General features: G+C 37.4%; 1 protein-coding gene across 3 annotated transcripts; it reads right to left on the bottom strand.

The window, feature by feature from the left end:
• Positions 1-615: 615 nt before the first annotated feature.
• Positions 616-23638, bottom strand: wt1b (WT1 transcription factor b). Of its 3 annotated transcripts, none has more exons than XM_053500217.1 (9): positions 22970-23638; positions 19373-19483; positions 17105-17195; positions 12410-12481; positions 9065-9167; positions 8210-8357; positions 3474-3563; positions 1179-1271; positions 616-1049 (listed from the first exon to the last, which is right to left on the bottom strand). In XM_053500217.1, exons 1-9 carry the CDS (start codon positions 23355-23357, stop codon positions 928-930), a joined length of 1218 nt encoding a protein of 405 aa, XP_053356192.1. In that variant the 5' UTR covers positions 23358-23638; the 3' UTR covers positions 616-927. The 3 variants fall into 3 exon arrangements, with proteins under 3 accessions (XP_053356192.1, XP_053356194.1, XP_053356193.1); XM_053500219.1 differs by having other exon boundaries at positions 1188-1271; XM_053500218.1 differs by having other exon boundaries at positions 19373-19480.
• Between the last annotated feature and the right edge of the window lie 731 nt (positions 23639-24369).

Raw genomic sequence — 24369 nt, 5'->3', positions numbered from 1 at the left:
GTGGTGGCCAGTTTATCTGTAAAAATGATTCTTTAAAATTTATTTTGTGAAAGAAGAACCACTATTTCACAATTTGAATTCTGGAATATGTCTCTGCCATCAGGGAAGAAAAATGCATTCATGGGATAAGCCGGTCATTCAGTACATTCAGGACACAACAACTACTTTGTGACAGGGGTAATCCTCACTTGTCCTGTTTATCTGAAGCTAGGTGGCTAGGTTAAGACCAGTAAGCTAAATAAGCAAATGGTTCAGGCATTAGAGCTACATTCTAAGGTTCTCACCCCTGATAATACATTTATATTTGTTATGGAACTCTGAGGAGGTGCACATTAGGGTGGATACAGACATTGGATAATGGGAGAACACAAGAGAACATCACTTCCTATAAAAAAAATCATCATACTATATACTTTCTGAAGAATATATCAATATACTGTACTTAAACATTTTGAATTTAATCTCTAACATCATTAGTATCATAGTCATGTGACCCAATCATCAACATAAACATGAAGAAAGGATCCTCAGTGTTTACATAATCTTTTTATTACAAAACATGGTCTTGTCAAAGAAAAACAGAGTATGTACAAAGAAATATAACAGTGCATATAAAAATGAAAGCATATTTGTAAAATCAGAGCTAATTATGATTTAAGTGAACCAGCCCATCTACTTTAGAAAAAGATTTTAAGCAATCATGAGTTATTTACAACATGAGATGATCCAAAATCTTTCTTACAAGACTTTACTAAGGCTATAAAGCCTTTGGTTTACTAATATAGTTTTTGCATTATTTCTATATCTCTTAAAGCAGTTTAGTGAGGTTAATAATTAGGTGTTCAGTCTTCAGCACTGCCGTCACTGTGCTGTACAGCATGTCTGTGTTAATAATCACCCTGATTTAGAAAGGTAAGTGTGTTAGGTTTAGAAAGCCGACTGCAGTTTGGTGACATTCCTCTCATGCATGCTATGATGTCTGACCAACTCATCAGAACGAGCAAACTTCTTCTGGCAGTTCGTCCAGCGACAGGTAAAAGGCTTCTCACCTAAGGAAGCGAAATTTACAGATGACAAGAAACAGTTTGTAAATCAGGACTAAACTATATAAGAATAGTTGCTAATGAATCAGAACCTTAACTTTAAAATGTATGAGGACAAAAAGGGGGATTACGCACTTGTTTTACCTGTATGAGTCCGTGTGTGAGTCTTGAGGTGATCTGAGCGTGAGAACTTTCTCTGACACGTCTCACACTGAAAGGGTTTTACTCCTACAGGGAACAAGACAGTTCTGATTACTATTATATGTACATACAGTATATAGTATATACAGGGCAGGGGTAGCTTAGTGGCACTGGACTACGGTCCAGAAGGTCCCAAGTTCAAATCCTACCACCAAGTTGCTCCTGCTGGGTCCATAAGCAAGGCCCTAAATCATCAACTGCTTAGATGTATAATGAGAGAAAAATGTAAGTCGCTCTGGGTAAGGGCATCTGCCAAATGCTAAAATGTAAGTATACAGAATACATCAAAACTGTGATTGCATACAAAGCTGACACTTTTAGGGCCCTTGAGCAAGGCCCTACCTTGGATTAAGGTCTGGGGATTGGGCTGGTCACTCCATAACGTTAATCTTGTTGGTCTGGACCCAAGATGCTGCTCACTTACTGGTGTGTTAGGGGTCGCCGTCTTATTGAAACACCCACTTCAAGGGCATTTCCTCTTCGGCATGAGGCAACATGACCTCTTTAAGTATTCTGATGTACTCAAATTGATCCATGATCCCTGAAATGTAATCAATAGGCCCAACACCATAGTATGAGAAGCATCCCCATATCATGATGCTTGTGCCTCCATGCTTCACTGTCTTCACAGTGTACTGTGGCTTAAATTTAATGTAAGGGGGTTGCCTGACAAACTGTCTACGGCCTCTACGGTAGACCCAAAAAGAGCAATCTTGCTTTTGTCTCTTCACAAAATATTGCGCCAGTTCTCTTTAAGCCAGTCAGTGTGTCCTTTGGCGGATTGTAACCTCTTCAGCACGTCTTTTTTTCTAACCATGGGACTTTGCGGGGGCTTCTTGCTGATAGTTTGACTTCACATAGCCGTCTTCTAATAGTAACAGTACTAACAGGTAACTTTAGATGTTCTTCGAGTCAATTTTGTTATTCTTCGATCCATTCAAATGGTAGTTTTCTGTTTTCTTTTTTCTGGTTTTGGTCTTCATTTTAAAGCTTAAAAATGATTTGTTATCATTTTAGCAGAGCAGCCTATCATTTTCTGCAGTTCTTTGTATGTTTTCCCATCTCTAATCAACTTTTGAATCAAAGTAAGCTGTTCTTCTGAACAATGTCTGGACAACCCATTTTATTCTGATTTTCAGAGAGAAATGCACAGGACAACTTTTCTGCATTCATCCTTAAATAAGGGGAACTTGTATGACACCTGTTTTTCACAGAATAATTTACCTTTCTAATTGAACTCCACACTGCTATTTTTTACTATGCTATTTACTAATAATACATTTAGCACATTTCTTCTTCATGTTGTGATTCAGAATAGAATGTGCAGGGTGTCCAATGCATTTATGTGATTTAAATAAAAAAATTATTATATGGATATGGGGCTTTACTCACTTTTTTCAACACACTGCTATTATTTTGAACACCACTGTACTAATATACAATATGAGGGGTTTAAGGTTAAGTCAATCTGGGACTTTTGACTGTGCAAAATAAGTTTTATCTGAGACATGAAAGGACTTCCTGCTGCATGGCTAAAACGTTGGCCTCCCAGAAACTCCAGGAACAAACATATAGACTTGGAGCAATGTTAGGACTGTACAAGGAATGTGGCTATAACTCCCAGCTGAGTTCCAGTAATGTGCATGTGGTGTTTGTGAATGATAGTATGTACAGTTTCCACAGACAGATGTATCTTTTCCAAAAATTGACAACATGTTATCCATCAGTTTTCATGGATCAGGTGTTCCACTCACTGCATATTTACGAGATCGACCGCAGTGGGCTCCAAGCAACCTCAATTCACAGACGTACAGCGTTCTTTTAAAAGTTTGCACAAATCAAATGTTTTACTGCGGCTAAGTGTCTCATCACAATACATTTTGTAATGTAAATTTACAAGAAATTTGACCTGACTGGCCCCTTGTATATGTGTGTATATATATATCAAGATTGTTTATTTCATTTATAATAAATAAATAAATATTTTTGGTTGTAAATGCAAAAACACAATATGTTGTTTTATAGTGTTTTATATGATTATAACTTAAAAATTGTGATACGATTAGGAAAAAGTAAATGTATGTTAATGTTGCTGGTCTGGGTAGGCTGGGGTTAGCATTGGATATTGTATAATAAAGCCCTGAAATAAAAAGAAAAAATGTTATGCATACAGTATGCAGCATAAAATAAGTAATCGCAGATAGAGGACAGAGAGGGCCGGTGTCTGACCTGTGTGTCTGCGCTGGTGTCTCTTTAGTTGGTCTGATCTGGAGAATCTGCGGCCACAGTCAGTGAAGTCACACTGGTACGGTTTCTCTCCTAAAAAAAAAAAAATAAATAAATAGGTATACATGCTGCTTACAGCTTCTACATGGAGACAGGCTGAACTTTTCTATTTTATATAAAATATTAAAGTATATGGTTATCAAATCAAATATACAGTTTATGCCTGTAAATAGTGTCCACAAGGCACACCTAAGGAAGTGAGCTGGCTAACATTTTACATTATAGCCTAAATAAAGCTAGCTAACTAGCATTAGCTTGAATGTGTACCAACTTTTTTGGGATTTGTTGACACCATGAAATTTTAAATCAACATATTTTTCACGTAAAATGATACATTTTCTCAGTTTAAACTTTTGTTCCGTGATTTATGTTCTATTCTGAATAAAATATTAGAAGTTGGCACCTCCACATAATTGCATTCAGTTTTTATTCACGATTTGTGTAGCGTCCCAACTTTTTTGGAATCCGGTTTGTACATCGGTGAAAATATTAGCATTATGCAACTTACTGTATAAGGTGCATGTTAGCGAGCCATCGTGCTGCCGTCTCTACATAGGTTTTGTTATAGGTATACAGTATATATATATATATATATAAGTAAGCACAGAAATGATTCAGCTCTACACAAATTCATAAAGCAGCTCTAAATAATTGGTTGAGACAATTCAATGATATCACCATGGTTACAACAGCAGTTCTGGTTTCTGAATGGCCCCATGGTGTGTGTGTGTGTGTGTGTGTGTGTGTGTGTGGACAACTGCTGTATTCACGCTGTATGATTAGGAAATTCTGATGTCTTATTCACTCTGTCTTATTCACGCTGAAGTTCTGGGAAACTGGATTTTGAATTTTAGATATTTTTAGTTCTGCCAGCTTTTATGGATTTGTGTTGGAATGTTGAGTTGTTTGGATAAACATGTCATAAAATGAATTATCACTCACTCAAGAATGTCCATGTTATTTCTCTTAAGGGTTGAGAAAGCATTAAAAAAAAGATCACTATATTACTGAAATTGTGTAATCAGATAGGAAATGTAGACACATAGTGACATCATATACACAGTGCATTTAGAATAACATCATTTAAATGGATTTATAGAATTTTTATTCATTTTAGATATACACTGGAGTCAGTACTCTACTGCAACCACAGGGGGGCACAAGCCAGTGTCCTCCTGTGCCAGTCCCAAGTCTGGATAAATTCAGAGGGTTGTGGCAGGAAGGGCGCCCAACGTAAAAAAAACATTTGCCAAATCAAATGCGAATCACGAAGCGGACTTCCATACCGGATCGGTTGTGGCCCGGGTTAACAACGACAGCCAACGGTGCTGTTGACCTACAGGGAACTTGGGCTACTGTTGGTCGAAAAAGGAGAAAAGGAAAGGCAAGAGTCTTGGAGTGGCAGTAGGGACTTTGAATTGGTTGACATGATGCAGAGAAGAAAGGTGGATACACTGGAGATGTCCAGGAGACCAGGTGGAAAGGTAGCAAGGCTAAAAGCTTCGGATCAGGGTTCAAGTTGTTTTACCATGGTGTGGATAGGAAGAGAAATAGACTCTGAGTTATCCTAAAAGAGGAGTTTGTAAGGTATGTTATAGAGGTGAAAGGAGTATCAGACAGGTTGAAGAGTCTGAAGCTGGAAATTGAAGGTGTGATGTGCAATGTTGTTAGTGGTTATGTCCCACAGGTAGGATGTGAGTTAGAAGAGAAGGAGAAATTCTGGAATTAGATGAAGTGATGCAGAGCATCCCCAGAGATAAGAGAGTGGTGATTGGTGCAGACTTTAATGGACATGTTGGAGCAGAGGTGATGAAAATGTGATGGGCAGGTTTGGTCTTCAGGACAAGAACGTAGAAGGACAGATGGCGGTGGACTTTGCAAAGAGGATGGAAATGGCAGTAGTAAATACTTTCTTCCAGAAGAGGCAGGAACATCGGGTGACATATAAGAGTGGAGGCAGAAGCACTCAGGTCGACTACATCTTGTATCGACGTTGTAACCTGAAAGAGATCAGTGACTGCAAAGTATTGGTAGGGGAGAGTGTAGCCAGACAACAGGGGATGGTGGTGTGTAAAATGACCCTGGTGGTGAGGAAGGTTAAGAGGACAAAGGCAGAGCAGAGGACAAAGTGGTGGAAGTTGAAAAAGGAAGAATGTTGTGCAGTTTTCAGGGCAGAGTTAAGACAGGCTCTAGGTTGTCAGGAGGTGCTTCCAGTTGACTGGACAACTACAGCTAAGGTGATCAGAGAGACAGGAAGGAGGGTATTTGGGGTATCATCAGGAAAGGGAAAAATGGACAAGGAGACTTGGTGGTGGAACGAGGAAGTCCTGGAGTGTATACAGGGAAAGAGGCTGGCTAAGAAGAAGTTTGACAAGTTCTGCTCTGCCTGAGAGGACTGAAAAGAGTAGACAGGAGTACATGGAGATGCAGCGTAAGGTGAGGGTAGAGGTGGCAAAGGCCAAACAAAGAGCATATGAGGACTTGTATGCTAGGTTGGACAGTGAGGAGGGAGAGGTGGATCTGTACAAGTTGGCGAGGCAAAGAGATAGAGATGGGAAGGATGTGTAGCATGTTTGAGTGATTAGATAGGGATGGAAATATACTGACCATGAAGGTGATGTAAAGATGGGAGAAGTACTTTAAAGAGTTGATGAATGTGGAAAATGAAAGAGAACGAAGAGTAGAAGACGTGACTGTTGTGGAGCAGAAAGTAGCAAAAGTCAGTAAGAGTGAGGTCAGGAGGGCGCTAAAGAGGATAAAGAGTGGAAAGGCAGTTGGTCCAGATGACCTATGGAGGTATGGAAGTGCTTAGGAGAGGTTGCAGTAGAGTTTCTGACTAGTCTGTTTTACAAGATTTAGGAGAGTGTGAGAATCCCATAGGAATGGAAAAGAAGTGTATTAGTGCCGATCTTCAAGAACAAGGAGGATGTGCAGAGCTGTGGCAGCTACAGAGAAATTAAGTTGATAAGCCATACAATGAAGCTGTGGGAAAGAGTAGTGGAAGCTAGGTGAAAGGCAGAGGTGAGCATTTGTGAGCAGCACAATTTCATCCCTAGAAAGAGTACAACAGATGCAGTATTTGCTTTGAGGATGCTGATGGAGAAGTACAGAGAAGGTAACAGGGAGTTACATTGTGTCTTTGTAGATTTAGAGAAAGCGTATGACAGGGTGCCGAGAGAGGAGCTGTGGTATTGTAAGAGGAAGTCTGGAGTGGCAGAGAAGTATGTTAGAGTGGTGCAGGACATGTATGAGAGCTGTAAGACAGTGGGAGATGTGACAGAAGAGTTCGCGGTGGAGGTGGGTCTGCATCAAGGATCAAGGATCAGCCATTATAAATAATAGGGGGTAAGCTCTGGAAAGCAGAGGAATGAAGGTTATCCGTAGCAAGACAGAATTCATGTGTGTGAATGAGAGGAACCTAAGTGGAACAGTAAGTCTACAGGGAGCAAAGGTAAAGAGGGTGCGGGACTTTAAGTACTTAGGGTCAACTGTCTGGAGCAACGGAGAGTGTTGAAAGGAGGTAAAGATGTGGGTGCATGCAGGCTGGAATGGGTGGAGAAAAGTGTCAGGTGTGTTATGTGACAAAAGAGTATCAGCGAGAGTGAAAGGAAAGGTGTACAGGACAGTGGTGAGACCAGCGATGCTCTACAGCTTAGAGACAGTGGCACTGAAGAAAAGACAGGAGGCAGAGTTGGAGGTAGCGGAGATGAAGATGTTGAGGTTCTCTTTGGAAGTGACAAGGATAGATAAGATTAAGAATGAGTTCATCAGAGGGACAACCTATGTTAGATGTTTTGAAGATAAAGTCAGAGAGGCCAGATTGAGGTGGTTTGGACATGTTCAGAGGAGAGATGGTGAATATATCGGTAGAAAGATCCTGAGGTTAGAACTGCCAGGCAGGAGGTCTAGAGAAAGACCAAAGAGGAGATTTATGGATGCAGTGAGAGAGGACATGAAGTTAGTTGGTGTGAGAGAAGAGGATGCAGAGGATAGGGTTAGATGGAGGCAGATGATTCGCTGTGGTGACCCCTGAAAGGGATTAGCCGAAAGATAAAGAAGAAGTAAGAAGAAGACTGGAGTCAGTACCCTTCATTAATTTTAAACACTTTTGTGATGATTTTTAATCTGATTTGTCAGAAAATTTTGATTAATCTTCTATTACAACAGATCTGACTATAGTTCTGGCTGTAATTCCAATCGGTTTTGATCATTTTTATGGGAAAATTTATTTACAGAAACTTGTAAATGTATAAATAAATAAAATAAAATAAAAAAATGTGGATAGTCTTTCTCTCTGGGTTAGCTAGTTAGTTTTTGTTAATTTATGTTGTTAATTTATGTTGTTAATTTATGTTGCATATAGCACCTTGGTCCTGGAGGAACATTGTTTTGTTTCACTGTGTACTAACTGTATATGATTGAAGTGACAATAAAGCCTACTTGAACTTGTATGGTGGCGTAGTATATAATATTAAGGAATTGATGGTTTTTCTATAACAGCATGTTTACTTCCTTGCAACACCATACCCTGAGTCGTGATTAAACAATATATATGGATATCATGATGATTTAATTTATTTTGTTTATATAGTGTTACGTATTATGCTGTCCCCAAAGCATCAGGTAAAAGAATGGCATAGTGTATACACCACTCCACCGATGAAGTGGCTGTCTCTAACCTGTGTGTTTCCTTCCATGCATCTGCAGATGTGAGAGTTTGAAGTATCTCTTGCTGCAGCCGGGGTAGGAGCACATGAATGGGCGTTTCTCACTGGGCTCAGCCGACCTTACAATAGAGGGGGTGATGCTTGGGACTTGCCTCACATCCTATGGGAAAAAAACATATAGGTTAAAAACATCATGTAATGTAAGTGCACAAAGCTTCCCCACCAGCCACACACTAAAAGCCTGCCCTCCACTACACTAACTTATGGTGGATTTAGCATGCTAACTACATTGGTTAACATCAGGAAAGCATGTGATCTTACTTCTAATTTCTAATCTAACTTTTTGCAATGATTTATAAGGCTTTGATGGGGAGTTGCGACTATGTCCATAAAACAATGACAAGAGGCCAGTCCAAGTAAAAACAACCATTCCAGCCCAAAAGCAAAGTTTTCCCAATAGTTTTTTTCAGCTACTGTAGGTTCTTCTAAAGCGATAAACGGTTTACCAAGAATTGCAAAAATATTCACTATTGCACCTTAGAAAAAGTTGTGTCTATGATTTGAATGCATTTTTATAAATGGGTTTGGGGCTTACTTAAGCTCTTAAAATGTTTTTTTAAAAATCAAAAGGAATTTGCCTTAAACAAATCTCTTTTTTCGATGATAAAAAAAATGTAAGCTTGTAAATGGAGCCAGAGAAAGCCAGAGATTGACAGTATCTACTGCACTACACATCTCCTCTGCACCAACAAGTCTATGTTTATATTTAGTTATTGCTTTTCTCTCCTTGAGGACGGAGACACTAGGAGTGTATGACCTTGAGTTGAGCCTTTCTAATGATTGCTGCGTGTATGCACGTACACCCACCTGAATTCCTCTGAACAAGCCGTGTGTGTGTATGTGGTACTGAGCGCTGTACATCACTGGCGCAACAGCTGCTGTGGGCTCGCTCTCAAATCCTGGACTCGGACTGCAACACATCAGTAGAAAGGACACAGTAAGTTGCATGTTTACTCATCATGACTAAACCATTTTTTTTTCAAACCACAGGACACTGTGTTATTGCAGTCGCAGCCAGCACAGAAAGCCAGATGTTCTCCCAGACTCCTAACACATCTAGTATACCAAATAGTGGATACGGATATGAATATGTATTCTGTTTTATAGTCATGAAAAAAGGACAAAGTAAGACTTGACTTCAGTTCAGAAAGAATCTTATGCTCTTTTCTTGTCTTTGTATTTTAATATATTTTTCTTTTTTTATTTCAAAAGTAGTTAAAGAAACAATTTGCTTTAAATCAAAATTTGTATTACATTAAATTAATTAAATTAATAAAAAAGTATTTTTATTTTCAATATACACTACCAGTCGAAGGTTTGAACACACCTTCTAATTCCATATCTTTTTGTGATTTTTATTTCCTTGTACATTATAAAACAAAGCTGAAGTTCCCAAAATATACTATTACTGTATCTCCTTTGAACAGTTGAAATTGAGATGTGTTTGCTACTTATACTCTGTAAAGAAAGTAAGTTTTGGTCTTGCTTTCCTGGGAAGAGAGCCAGTTTCATCATGGTGCTTGATGAGTTTTGCAAATGACAGTACTGACAATTCCAGAACAGATGACCTTCATGTCCTAAAATTACAACTGACTGTTGGTGTTGTTGTTAATGTTACTTTTCTATCTATTGCAATATGTGTTATTTCATAGTTTTGAAATCTCCAACATTGTTTTAGAACGTGCATAAAAAAAAAGGAAAAAACTTGAATTAGAAGGTATGTCCAAACTTTTGACTGGTACTATACATTGAAACACTCTAACGTTTCTTTTGACCACTTTTAGCATTGATTACAGTGTACAATGTGGTGGCAAATTCATGTGTGTGAAGATGATTCCTCTTGCTTTCAGAACCACTCTTTTACAATTTGGGTCCTTGAATATCCCATCCTGGGAAAAAATCCTTGTTCATGTCATCAGCTGCCTTAACCTGACCAACTGAAGCAAACCAGATGATAAAACTGCCTCCAGAGTCTTGTCCAGTGGGCACCATGCATGAAGGTCTGGAATAGGGTCGATCTTAACTCATTAGACCACATGACCATTTTCCATTGTTCCAAAGTCTGAACTCCCTAGCAAACTAAATCCTTGTTTTCTGATTAGTCTTATTAACATGTGCTTTTCTTAGGGTCACACAGCTCTTTAGCCTGAACGCTGTGAGCTCCATTATCCATTGCTTATGCGAAAATGCTTTTACTTCACATCACCAAGCTGTGGTTTTTAAATTTTTTAATGATTCAATTTCACCATGTGTTTAAGTGACAACCAACCAACCCCCCCCCCCCCCTTTCATCATGAAGAATGCTGTTTGGCTGTATGAATGTTCACAACACTGATAAAATTCAGGGTCAGGATGTGTGTGTGTGTAGCCCCTGATGAACTCCAAAGGCTCCATAAAGACTTCTTTGTCCTGCTAAGCAAGTAATTTCTTTGACTATCTATCCATCTTCTTGCACAGAAAAACACCTCACTGCTCCTGGCAACGATAGGGAGTGGGGACATGGTGAATATCTGGATGAGCATAAATATTCTGCTTTGCATGACACACTAAAGTACATTTTTTTGCTGCAGTCACAACCCGCAACCCACCCTCGACCATCGCCCTGCATTCCACCACACCCGCGTCAAGATACTTTATCTTTCTTGAACTGGTTGACTGAGCAAAAGCATGACCCCCTTTTCTCTCCACCTCCCTTTCGCCAGTGTAAGTTAAGCATTGGTTTCATTTATTTAACTTTGTCTAGATGTTAAACAGGATGGCAGCGCATCTAAAACACACTCTAAATCACACATCTTTTTTACATTTAAGACACTGGACAGTCCAAAAACAAAGCCTGGCAAGATTTTTTGCACTCTTTGTGCTCTGAACCTCATCTTAATGCCTCCCCCGTATACACACACTTAACCAGATCAGCTATCTATGTTTCCCCTTGTCTGTCTTACTTTTGTGTCTTTTCCGAGTCCATGGTCAAGGTCAGTGTTCTATAACTGAAACCTTTCAAAGGAAGTGTCTCCCACTATAACAGGCTTTAAAAAAAATGAGTAACCAGAATGGGCCAGCGCTCTCAGGAAGGGAGGGAGCACGTTTCCAGGCTTCTTATCACTGCTCAGTAAATTTGCATTTCTTTTAGGTGTTAATTTGCTAGTTTGCTAATGCATAATGATTGCTTTTTTTTTTTTTTTTTTGCTATTACTGATAACATGTGAGGCTTTAGATGTTGCAGTCACATATTCTCATAACATACACCATTCACAGCTGTATTGCATAGCTTAATTTTAGGAAAAAGAGAAATAACACAACATTTTGTACAGTATCAATGCATTCTTTTTGATATACTACTGTAAAACTACACCGGAATGTCATGCAAATGTTTTTTTTTAAGTGTATCTTATTTATTTGTTTATTAATTTAATATTTCATTTCATATTTATCCTCAGGAGATGTGTTTGGAGTCTCCAGTACCAGCACTTCATAACAAATTTTCACCCCAGGAGTGTCTTCAGGATGGAGAACTTTTGGATTTCTAACATGACGTTGCATTTGTTGTGTTGTTAAGTTTAAGAGATGGAGAAAAAAGAAACTTGTGTAGGAACAGCTGTTTGAAGCTGTTATAACAGACCTTTTAGAGGGATATTTCTCATTACTGTCAATAAAGAATAATCAACTCCAGTTTTTTTTTTATTCCTTATTAAATCATGTTCATCTATATTTTTTTCTCCCTACAAATCTACCAAAGCAATACACTTATAGTCCATACACTCACTTATCATTTAAACCTGAATTCAGTATCTTTTCTTAAAGGGTTTTTTTCCAACCCTAGCACAAGTTAAATTTATGAATGACTAATACTGTATGAGCACAACTGTATTCGTATTAACCTCACTCAACTCCCTTCTAATTTGGTCTGTTGATTTTGTCAGCGATCTTTTCAGCACTACGTGATTCCCTGCAGCTGTGTACTGATATGGAACTGAGTCCAACTGAGTCTTTGATGATAACGCGGAGTAGAGGCTATCTTTTACCAGAATAATTCATCTTAAGCCAGGTCACAGGGACTGCATAAACAAGTCTTCTGAATCAAATATGTAGTGGAGTTTAAAAAAAAAAAAACACTATGGACAATAGAGTCTAGTGATCTGAGAAATGTCCTACCTCTTGATGGTGGGGGCCAGACTGTTGACTGGGTTCCAGGTCACACACTCCGTCATTTGGTACAGATTATTACTGCCAGAGAACAAATAAAACCACTATGTAAAAACAAAGAGAAAGACTAGAAGGTGTTTGGATGGTTTTGAGTTCAAATCCCACGACGGTCCAGCTTTGACCCTTATTATTGCACTTTCATAAAACACTGTGGAGCTTATTGTATGATAGTTATCAACAATGGAGGTATAAAGGCGACATTACAACATGTCGCACAAGTGTTGTATTCATCCTTTGCCACAGAATTTTAATTTTAATAAAATACAATTTGATCAAATGTATTAAAGAATAACAATTATATTAGATTATAAAAATCTGTTACATTATATAAACCTCCCATACTGCATGCTGAGATTGAATTGTTAATTCAGAAACAATAACATTAAAATGTGCATATTAATATAAATCAGTGATTTGAATTACAGAGCGTCTATTATAGAAGATTTCTTCCAGAAAATCATCTTCTAACCAATCAGATTCAACAGCAAGAATTTATCAGCACTGTAGTATGAATCACTGTAACAAATCTACATTTCAAAGAAAAGAATTTGCATGTATGTATGTATAAAAGCGCTTAATGTAATATAATATTTTTTTACTATTATTATTTTCAACATTGTACGACAATATTCAAGACACCCAAACTATGGAAAAACACTTATGGAATTTTGTATATAACAAAAAAGTGGTAAACAACCCAGAATATGTCTGTAAAAATTCTGAGTCATCCAGGTAAGGTTAACTTTAAGTCATGTCAACTGAACGTCTTTCTTGTCAGGTAGAAACGTTACACTTCTCATCCAAGTACTTGACAAGGTGTGCCTTGTCAAGAGTTACTGTGATTTGTGACCTTTCTTGCCTTCTTAAAGTGCTTAAGACCTTCAATTGTGTGGTGCAAAGGAAGGGTGGGTACAGAGTCAATAGCCCTACTACAACTACCGTAAAATTTCATATTATGTCAAGAAACACCCAGTTAAGTAAAGAACTTTGCATGTATCCCCATGTGCAGTCACCAAAATCCAACAAATGCTATGACAAAATCGGCTCTCATAACAACCATTCTTGGAAAGGAAGACCAACAGTGGTTGTTATGAGAGCCGATTTTGTCATAGCATTTGTTGGATTTAGCACCTCAGATTAGAGCCCACATAAATGCTCCTCAGAGTTCAAGTGGTAGATATATTTCAACATCCACTGTTTATAGGAGATTGCATGAGTCAGGCTTTCATGATTGAATTGCAGCAAAGAAACCAGTTCTTCAGAGGAGCTTGAAGCAGAAGATACTTGATAACTTGTGACAGGTACTGTAGTACAGTGTGCCATTACTTTCTCTGATCTAATCACTTTATGCTTACAACCAAGGATCATACATTTATACCGTAGGTAGCCCTTATGTAACATTTGTTAAATGCTGTTGCATTCATTACACTGATCAGTCATAAGTTTAAAGTTCCCCTTGTGTCAATAAAATAACTCCCACTCTCAAGGCATGGCTTCACCAGACCTCTGAAGGTGTGCTGTGGTATCTGGCACTCGGACAGTAGCAGCAGATTCGTTAAGTACTGTAAGCAACTTGTGGCATTCGTGGGTCAGACTTGTTTGTCCAGCACATCCCTTGGATGCTCAATCATATTGACAAACAACCTTAAACTCTTTGCCTGCTAGGCCCCATAAGCAGCAAGTTGTGATGCACTGAGTGTACTGATACCTTGTAATTAGAGCCAGATGTAACTTTTTCCAGCAAATGATGCTACATTAGCTTTTCTATGATATTGGACCAGACAGACTAGTCTTTGCTCCCCACAGGTATAAATGATCCTCAGGTGCCCTTAAACCTGTCAGCAGTTTACTGGTACATAACTGATAATCAGTGCTGAAGCTATGTCTGATTTTTCTTAGTGTGATCTACTGTTTTCTTTTTTTTTTTTCTTTTTTGTCTTATTTTTAAAAAGCAGTGAAGTTACTCTACTATTTCCACCTTGCTACACACAAGATTAGCATCTTGTGCGGCAGTGAGGCACTCTTACAGGCATATCTGATTCATGACAACAGAAGTGCAGAGGTCTGGAGAACAGCGTGCCTGGTACAGTGTTGTAATCATGTAACATCGTGAAAGTGCTGACAGCTGGGAGGCACTAAGAGGGAAAGAGGCTGAATTAACGTGTATTACGCACTTACTCTGTGCTTAAGTGTTTAATGAATTTGTGAGTGTAGTGGGTGTGAGGAAATCCCCCCGGAAAAAAAAAGGTTTGGAAGATGCTTTTTCCCAAACAGGCACAATATTATCCCAGCATGAGTTTTAAGCAGCATTGTTTTGTATATTTCCCCTTGTTGGTAGATTTTTAAGCCAGTAGAGAAAAAATACAAGCCATTTTGCAGCTGATGGGTTTTGAGGGTTCAGTTTGGACTTTAAAAAAGTTTACTCCCAATAAATAACCAGTATTGTCTCATCATTCAATCAAATTCAAATCAAAATTTTTACACCCTTTTTTTTGGAAATGTTTCTTTTAAAAACCCATGCCTTGCTATTTTTACCCTGCTGTAGTATTAACCAACGTGATGTTAAATGCTATAAATGCTAGGAACGGATTGTTAGTCATATTAGTGATGTTTTTTATGTCTCTATAAGGCTGAGTCAATATTTCCTGCGTTTACATATATGTGAGAAAAAGTCTACTAATTTGTGTACAGTTTTAGCTCATTTGGATGATGATCACAGTAAAGTGCTTTGAGAGGAGTTGGCTGAATACTTAGCGGTGAAACAGGAAGGAGAAGAGGCGCCATCGAGTCTTATCAGCACTACTGTAGTTCTCATATTTTGGGCTCTCCACGAACTTTTTCTCCAAACAGCATGAGACCAGAATTCCAAGAATGCACCATCATTACTGAGCTTCTAGTTATAAACTATTGTGAAACCCCACCCCCCCCCACACCCCACCACACCCCCAAAAGACTGTTGCAATAGACTGAAATAGACAAATAAAATAAAATGAAATTAAAAAATGCTGATTTTTTTTTTATTTTGGGAAATATTTGAAAACAAAACCCTGCATAACATTTTTCCCCATTGTCCAAAATTCTTGATTTTAAATGATGCTGTTTGTTTATAGACTGCCTAGATTACCCTATTACAGTTCTAAGTTAAAACACTAACAGGCGGACCGTGGTCCGGGTCCGGACCGAGAAGCCATCCCATACGGACCCGGACCACTGATGTATCTATTATAGATCAGTGACCCGGACCTACAGCCAAAACGTCAACGTTAAGGTTATGATTTAAAAAACTGTCGGGACGCTTCTATTTCAACCAGCGCAGCTGTATGATTGTATGGTAGTGGAAACGCACAAGCCAGTTGCATGCGAGCTAAGCATACCACGTGATACCACTCAGCCTATCAAGTCCGATAAACATTGCAAGTCTACAGCGCAGACAGATGAGAGTGTTAAGCGGCAAGTTTCACATTAAAAGAGATGGTAAAAAAAGAAACCGAGAAGAAAAAGAGAAACAAACAAGTGAGACGGAGAAAGAGAGAAACAGACAGTTTATACAATTTATAATAAAAAGTTAAATATATAAGCTATTACACTAACTTGTTAGACATTATGATCTTCCGGACTTTTGCTTCAAAAAAACGTTTCTAACTGGACCTTTTTAAACTTTAGTTGAATACCCCTGCTCTAAACTATCAATATTGTTCAATGGAGTTAAATACTTATTCAAGAAACTGTACTTTATTGAATCATTCCAGGGTCCCCTGCAATTCATATTCCATTCATATTCCAGTAATACTTTCCCTTTCTAGGCTTCCACTTCTGTCCTCAACCTTTGATTTCCCCCCTGAAATGTTTCTCCCTGGGGATGGCCAGGCAGGGAACAGGACTTCAGAGAAAACTGACTGTAGATCACATTGAGTATAATTTGGCCTGCTGAGGGCTGCTGTGCGACTCTTAACCTTTACACAGACTGTTTGACTCTCTACAGCAGGGGTATTCAACTAAAGTTTAAAAAGGTCCAGTCAGAAAAGGTTTTTTAAAGCAAAAGTCCGGAAGATCATAATGTCTAAGAAATTAGTGTAATAGCTTATATATTTAACTTTTTATTATAAATTGTATAAACTGTCTGTTTCTCTGTTTCTCTCTTTCTCCGTCTTTCTCGCCTGTTTCGCAGTCGCCTGTGTCTCTGTTTCATGTATGGCTATCTTTCTTTTCTTTTTTTACCATCTCTTTTAATGTGAAACTTGCTGCTTAACACTCTCATCTGTCTGCGCTGTAGACTTGCAATGTTTATCAGACTTGATAGGCTGAGTGGTATCACGTGGTATGCTTAGCTCGCATGCAATTGGCTTGTGCGTTTCCACTACCATACAATCATACAGCTGCGCTGGTTGAAATAGAAGCGTCCCGACAGTTTTTTAAATCATAACCTTAACGTTGACGTTTTGGCTGTAGGTCCGGGTCACTGATCTATAATAGATACATCAGTGGTCCGGGTCCGTATGGGATGGCTTCTCGGTCCGGACCTGGACCACGGTCCGCCTGTTAGTGAAGTCTGCTCTACAGGCTTACACTGGACAAATCTGCCGTCAGCAGAGGAAATGCTGTCAAATTAGTTAGCAGGAAAAGAAAAAAAAACAGCTGCTGTACCTGTTGTAGCTGTTTTGTAAATGCAGTGTCTTGTTGTCGCTGGGGGTGTGGCAACCATAGACAGGGGGCGGGACCAGGTACTGCTGCTCATCTACAAAAAAAGAATTTTTAAAATTATTTTACTATTATTTCCTATTTACCATTGCTCTTTGTTATATACAATTGTATTAGTGTAATTTATTATATGATTGCATTGCATTTCAATACTATATAATCAATATTATATAATTTAAATATAATGAGTCACAAAGTTGTTTGAGTTGTTAGGTAAGGTTTTTTTTAATACAATTTTTCCCCAAACATCCTCAAGTCCCTTAGTATATTTTTGTATTGGAGATACAAGGCTAAATAATTCAAACATATCAAACCCATATCACTTAGACATATTGATGGGATTTGGAACTCATTATGACTTGTCTAGCTCATTTTCCAGAAGTGTGGGTGGGTGAGTCGATGTTCTGCAAGTCATTTACCCTTTTTTTTAAAAAAATTATTATTATTAGATTGAAACAGTCTTAAGTTTTGGGAACAGCTGATCTAGCTGAAAATTGCAAATAGTAGCCATCTTAGACAACCAATTCCAACAACCCTTATCAATACATTCGTTCCTTCGATTTGAAGTCGGGATTTTACTGCCAAGATCAAAGTTATGCATGGCATAATATACTTTCAATTTGACATTAAATAGTCTGGTATAATTCTAAAAGGGCCTATTATGCAAAAACCCACTTTATATTCATTTGTACACATTACGATGGGTCCATAGTGCATGTGTACAGTACATTTTGAGTAAAATTAACTTAGCAAGTTAGTAGAACTGCATGTTGGGTTCTAGGATGAATACCAAAGAATCAAAGGATTCCATATATCCAGTTTGTCTTGGATAAATTTCGGATGCTTGTTTACTTTTTTAAATGAATCTTTTACTTCAATGTTCATCTAATGTTCAGATTAAAAAAAGATCTTGTACTTCCATGATCCCCTACTCCTATTTTCCTGTTTACGTTGCACAGGAGGACTAACAGATTGTTCTTCAGGGAGTAGATTTTGAAGTGTGGCCTTTTCCTCACTCTAGTTATCCAAACAGGCCCCGTGCTCTCCAAGCCCATAAACCACTCACATGGATTTCTGTATCAGGCACTTGGAACTAAAAGAGGATTAGGTCCTTTAAATTTACCAGCACTAAGGGGGTAAAACAGGTCCCCTGGCGGGATTACGCATTCTTCTCGTCTTTACCACAGTCTGCTCCAGTTTCTCTGAGGAAGAGGACTGATGACTTAGTTACACTGAATGCTGTTACATGTCTGAGTGCTTTAGTTTTGCTACCTTGTCGTTTGCAAGATTCTCTGCTAATGATTAGCACTGTCAACTGCTTAACGGTGCGATGGGAATGTAATTTCTAAAATAACCTTGATTTCTTATCATTTCTATAGCACACTGGAGTACAGTAGAGTTACTGCTATTCCTTGAAGTTTCCACCATGCCAATGTCTAAAATATACACAGATCAGCCATAACGTTATGACCACCTGTCTAATAATGAGGTCCCCCCTTTTGCCACAAAAGGAGTAATGTGCGTTCTGACACCTTTCTACCAGAACCAGCATTAACCTTTTCAGAATTAAAACAACACTATAGCTTCTATTGGAGGCCAGCTTTCACTTCCCACATCAATGAGTGTTGGCCACCAATGATCCTGCCACCAGTTCATCATTTTTAATTTCTTGTTTAATTCCTCATCTGGCCATCAAAATTTGTCCCTTGTCAAAGTCACACAAATCCTTACACTTGCCCATTTTTGCTTCCAACACATCAAGTTCCGGGGCAAAATGTTCACTTGCTGGCCAATACATCCCACCAGCACCAGATATGAGGTAAATTTCACACCAACCCTTGTGTAGATATTTTTTGTCATGCTTTATTCCCGTTTTAAAATTGGAACCATTTCTGGAACTATGAGATTTAGTGATGTAACCCATATGTAATTCTCACACTGATTTGCAACTGATTTGTGGGACATTTCATAACTCCAAGCATAATTTCTACTATAAAAGAGTGAAATGTTCCTACACATTATATACACACCCTTCACCTGGACATCTAAAATCACAAACTCGGAGCAACTTACTAGTGTTATATAGTAAAATAGATTATAGTTATGTTATTAGAATATATACAACCTCTCAGTCTAGTGTGTGTGTGTGTGTGTGTGTGTGTGTGTGTGTGTGTGTGTCTGTGTGTGTGTGTGTGTGCGTTCAGGTGTCCTTACCCACGGTGGACTGTGACAAAGCATCCTCATGTTTGGGAGGGTGAGAACACGGAAAGGGTGGCGGGTGATAAACAGGAGTGTGGGGAAAACTTAGTGCTGAATCCACATCTGCTGTATTAGACAAATGACAGAGAAAAAGTCAAATGTAAGATTGTCGAAAGCATTTGATCTGCCAACATTTGTTCAAAGTTTAAAGCATCTTTCATTATCAAGTAGAGCTACAAGCTAGGGAATTTTTTTAAAAAAAAACTGTACATCTTATTTATTACACTTTTTGTTTTAAAAGACATCACTTGACTTGTAAATGTCATTTTGTCCATTAAATATGGATTTGTATTATATTATCATATAATATAATATAATCATGTATATCATATAATGTCATACAGAATCGGAAATACATGTTATCATAAGATTGCATAAGCTTTTTATGTTTTACTGAATCGTCATATTTCAATGTTATAAATAATTGTATGAATACAATATTGTGCCTCAGTTATTATTAATTATTAATTATTAATTCATTTTTTAATTAATTAATTATTAATTGTATTAATATTGCACAATTTCAGATCAGATTTTAAATAAAGTTTTAGTTTACAACTTAATTTTTCAACCCTAAATGCAATCTGCTGCAACAAATTTTCTGTTTTAGCAGTTCTGATAGAAGTTCTAGTTTATATTAATGTTCTAATAGGTCACATTTTACACGTATCTTGTGTGAAGGATTCTCCAAATAAAAGTTTTATAAATCCCATGTACAGTATTTCGCAAAAGTCTTGAGCTATGCCTTATTGCTTCATATTAAATTAAATTAATTTGAATGATATTAATTAAATGAATAAAATGTGAACAAATGTTTTACTATGACAGGCTGCAATGTGTTTAAAAGATATAATTAAAAAATTGGTGGTTTATTGGTGGCAGCAACCTCATTTCCCCTCTCCTTCAGGAAGCTTGGAGAACTATTCGTCAATACAAAAAAAATGTGGCTCTTCGGAATTAAAATATAAAGAAATGAGGGCTGGATCAAGATTTTTAGTACTTCACGTTAAGATATGATAGGGTTTTTTTGTAAGGAAATGTTTATTTAGCATATTCTTATTTAGCTTATTCTAAAGGAGTCTCCAGTGTCAGCATTTGTAACAATGTCCTTAAAATGATTCCTTAAAGTTTTAAAACACGAAAAGTAAAGGTTCCAGTAAGACTCATGAGGAAACATCTGTTTGCAACTGCAATGACGTAAATTAACTTAAGTATAAATTTAAGTATAAATTGATAAAACACACAACATTCATGTTTCATTCCTTATACCATATTTAATCAATTTTTATTCATAAAAAATAGATCACATGCAATCAGTGGTACAGCATAAAAAAAGCACAATTTGTCAGTGTCATACATATATAAATACACATACATGAGATTTTCCATAAATTTATACAAACTATAACTAATAACTAACATTTCATTGATTAGATTGCTATTTCATTATTTATACCTGCTTGGTGCATGGCTATGCTGACTTTAACTGTTATTTTTCCTTTTTTTTGGATCTAATGCTGCACAGGTGGTGATAGTTAAGTGCTTTAACTATCTATAGTTTTATCTATAACTGCTTTGGCACTTCATAGATAAATGTGACATTTCAGGACTATATACACTACCAGTGAAAAAGTTAAACACACCTTTTGACTCCATAGTCTTTCCTGATTTTTATTTCTTTCTACATTGTAAAACAATGCCTATATACCTATATTTCATGTAGTTATTTCATAGGGTTTTTAAAAAAAATCAGTATTGTTATAGAATGTAAAAAATGAATCCAAACCTGTGTCCAAACTTTTGACTTTTACTGTATTTCACAAGCCTGTGCATCATCTCTGTGTTTAATTGCTAAGTAATATTTTTACTTTATTATCCAATATCTACAATGCAAATGATTAAACAGACAAAACATCTTCTAAAGGTGTGGGAATGTGGAACCATTCATAAGTCCTTAGAATTGAAGAAGTTACACACTACTATTCCACAATGCCATTTTGGAATTATCGAATTTGACTGGTGAGAAATTCTTGTATTTATTATAAGCAGTGTTCTGATAAGGTGTTCTAAGGGAGAAGTTTATATTGCATTGAAAAAATAAGACAAGCTTTTTGTTCAAAGTTTTTCAGTAAAAAGAATTTTATAATTTGTACAGTAATTTCTTAGTTAAGCTGCTTTTTTTTAACTGGCAATTAAAGAAAGTAACAGCAAAGAGGCTGATGTGGAAATGATTGCTCCTTATATATTAAGCGTGATAACACTAACCAACTTTTACAAAACATTCTTTCAGGACATACCATAAAAATCAAATCTAAAATAAATGAATATTAATCATTGTGAATCGCTGTGGTAATATTTTCTTAGTGTTACAGGAAAATCAGCTTTGCTTTGTGCCAGGTAACTTCACGCCACCATGTGGTTGATGATTCTCCTATAAAAGCACCCTAACTGTTTTATTCCTTAATTAAACCCATGCTTGCATTATACTTCACTCTGTCTTCTGTAGAAGCTTCTACTGTCTCCAAGTAGTGAGTGCTAGATTTGACACATCCATGTTTTATTTACAGAGCGGCTTTAAAGTGCATTCATAAATCAGAAATTAAATATTTGTGAACTAAAAATTATTAACATTACATGCACAAGGGTTTGATCCTAAAATTGCCATTTGCTTATTAATCAGTAATGCTCTATGATAAACTATACTATACTATACTATATGTGTGACATAAAGTAACAACATTTGTAATATCCTTTAAGAGAGATGGGGGAGTATAAATCTATTTTTTTGTATACCATGAGGTCCTAACCTGTAATTCAAGGACAATGAAAGTTTACAGCAAAATCACAGAGAGATTAACTTGTTTAAACACACACTCGCTTAGCCAACAGGTTTCCCCCTCTTCAATGCTTTGGAGAAAATGATGATTATTTACCGCTGCCTTTATTGTTAAGGAAACCTAATTTCATTATTTCAAGAGTTCAAGTTTTTAACAGATAAATTGCATTTCCAAATCAGAATTAAAAGGTATTCATCCAGGAAACATTAAATGTCTAAATTTCACCATAATACTTAACACACCATCTGTACTCATATAAAACAGGAATATTATGTTTGGTTAATAATAATTGTAATCTCCATCAGAGTTATAAGCTGCAGTATAAAGTACTGTATATAATTATATGAATGTATTTGAAAATAAAACATGTTTAAAAGTAGACAGGGCAATATAGAATATGAACATCTTTATAACAGTTTAAAAATATAAACTGATATTTCCGCTTCATTGAAGTTGTGTAGTAGTTTAAATGCTCATTTTAAAGGACGTTACTGCCATTTTAGGAATAACAAATATCTAGTTTATCTCCAGGATTTTAAGATAATAAACTTCAACTTGCCTATTATTGGCCACTGAGTCACGAAATATATAAGAAAATGGTGCTGTCTATCGGTGCTCTGTATCCTGTTTGAGGTTTCACAGGGGTTTTGAAGGATTTGACATATACATCCTCTATGGCAAAATTCACACGTGTGCATAAATTAAGCTTACTTACTCTGACTCCTCGGGAGTGGAAGATTTTCCGAATAGCCATTCAGATACGGGTTATTGCTGAACGCTCTGTTCTGTCCGGGCGATGGCTCGGTGAACGCTCCATACCTGCATCCTCCAGTCAACTGGCCTGAAAAATGCACAGTGAAGGCACCTAGGGCACAGTGAGGGTCATCATGGGTGTCCATTGACCCCCAGCCAGGCTCCTGCTTGATGAATGAGTGTGAGGGCAGAGCTCCGTATGGAGAGCCAGGGTGGAAGTCGACGATCGGTCCCCACTGAGGACCTCCGCTGCTGGGCCCTGAAAGAGGTGGGGCAGCGGGTACGGCGGGCATGAGGGGAGTCAGATCTCGCATGTCCGATCCCATCAACCCACACGACTCAGTCGGCATTTTTGACAAAAGACTCGAGCAAACCGGCAAACCAGCAGTCACTTCAGTCTACAAACTTTCAGAAATCGTTATGAAAGAAGTAGCAAATTCTTCCTCTAAAGCAAAATAAAAATATTTTCCTGTCCAAAAAGATCTGCCCAAGTCCACCGAGATGCACTATAAATCAAACTTCAACATAGTGAGCACTTGGGATCTTCAGTTCTTCTTCGTCAGGTTCTCCAGAAGTGAAGTTTATGTGATGGAAAGGGGTTCCAGGAGGTGCAAAGCGGTAGAGTGGGTGAGATAGGAGTCACCCCGTCCATTATAACAGTGTCTGGACCATGTCCATGTGAGTCGGATGTAAAACACCCCTAGAGGAGGAGGAGTTGAGGGAGAAATGATGAGCATTTCATTAGCTTTAGTCATTCCTCTGGACAACACTTTCTGTGACCTGACTAATGACAGCAGTAATGTATCTGTGGGGGTGGGGTGTGTGGTTTATTATTGCCACAGTAGGTTTTAAAATAAAATAAATAGTGTTTTTTAGGATTCAAAGCCTTGAATGACAGATAATAGGTAATATTAATAGTGGATAGGAGCAGGATATCTATAGAGCTTTGAGTGTCATCTTTAAAGCTGTGTTTATGTAAAATGATTGGTTCATACTCATATAATGCGATGATCCTGCAGGCTTTCCTACTATTTTGAGACCTTAAACCAGGAATACCATCTAATAATAAAAGGTAATGGGGGAACACTGGGGGGAAAGGAGCAGTAGGAATTTATACACTAAATTTGTAATATATAGCATATTACGATAAAAAAACTTACTACATTGGCTGTAACTTTCACAGTTTCCTATTTTTCACTTCCCATTTCTTTTGAAAACCATCTGTTTTTTGTTTTTTGTTTTTTTATTTTACAACCATTTTAACTTTGTTAATGAAACTAATCCATTATTCTACTACTGTGACTAAATCCTGCAATTCTATGTAAGAATACAAAGTGTGCACATCAGTCAAAGCTTTGAAAG

Source organism: Clarias gariepinus, chromosome 7 (assembly GCF_024256425.1).
Source record: "Clarias gariepinus isolate MV-2021 ecotype Netherlands chromosome 7, CGAR_prim_01v2, whole genome shotgun sequence".
NCBI classification, from domain to species: Eukaryota; Metazoa; Chordata; class Actinopteri; order Siluriformes; family Clariidae; genus Clarias; species Clarias gariepinus.
The sequence above is the reverse complement of the archived record's forward strand: the minus strand, read 5'-3'. Positions and strand labels throughout refer to the sequence as shown.

Bases quoted from the DNA above. Each gene is read 5' to 3' on its own strand.
- wt1b (XM_053500217.1), bottom strand. From the start codon at position 23,357: ATGCCGACTGAGTCGTGTGGGTTGATGGGATCGGACATGCGAGATCTG. The intron at 3,564-8,209 runs GTTAGAGACAGC...TTTTTTTTTTAG, and splicing joins GCATGGAAGGAAACACACAG to GAGAGAAACCGTACCAGTGT. The intron at 1,050-1,178 runs GTGCGTAATCCC...TCGCTTCCTTAG, and splicing joins GACTCATACAGGTAAAACAA to GTGAGAAGCCTTTTACCTGT.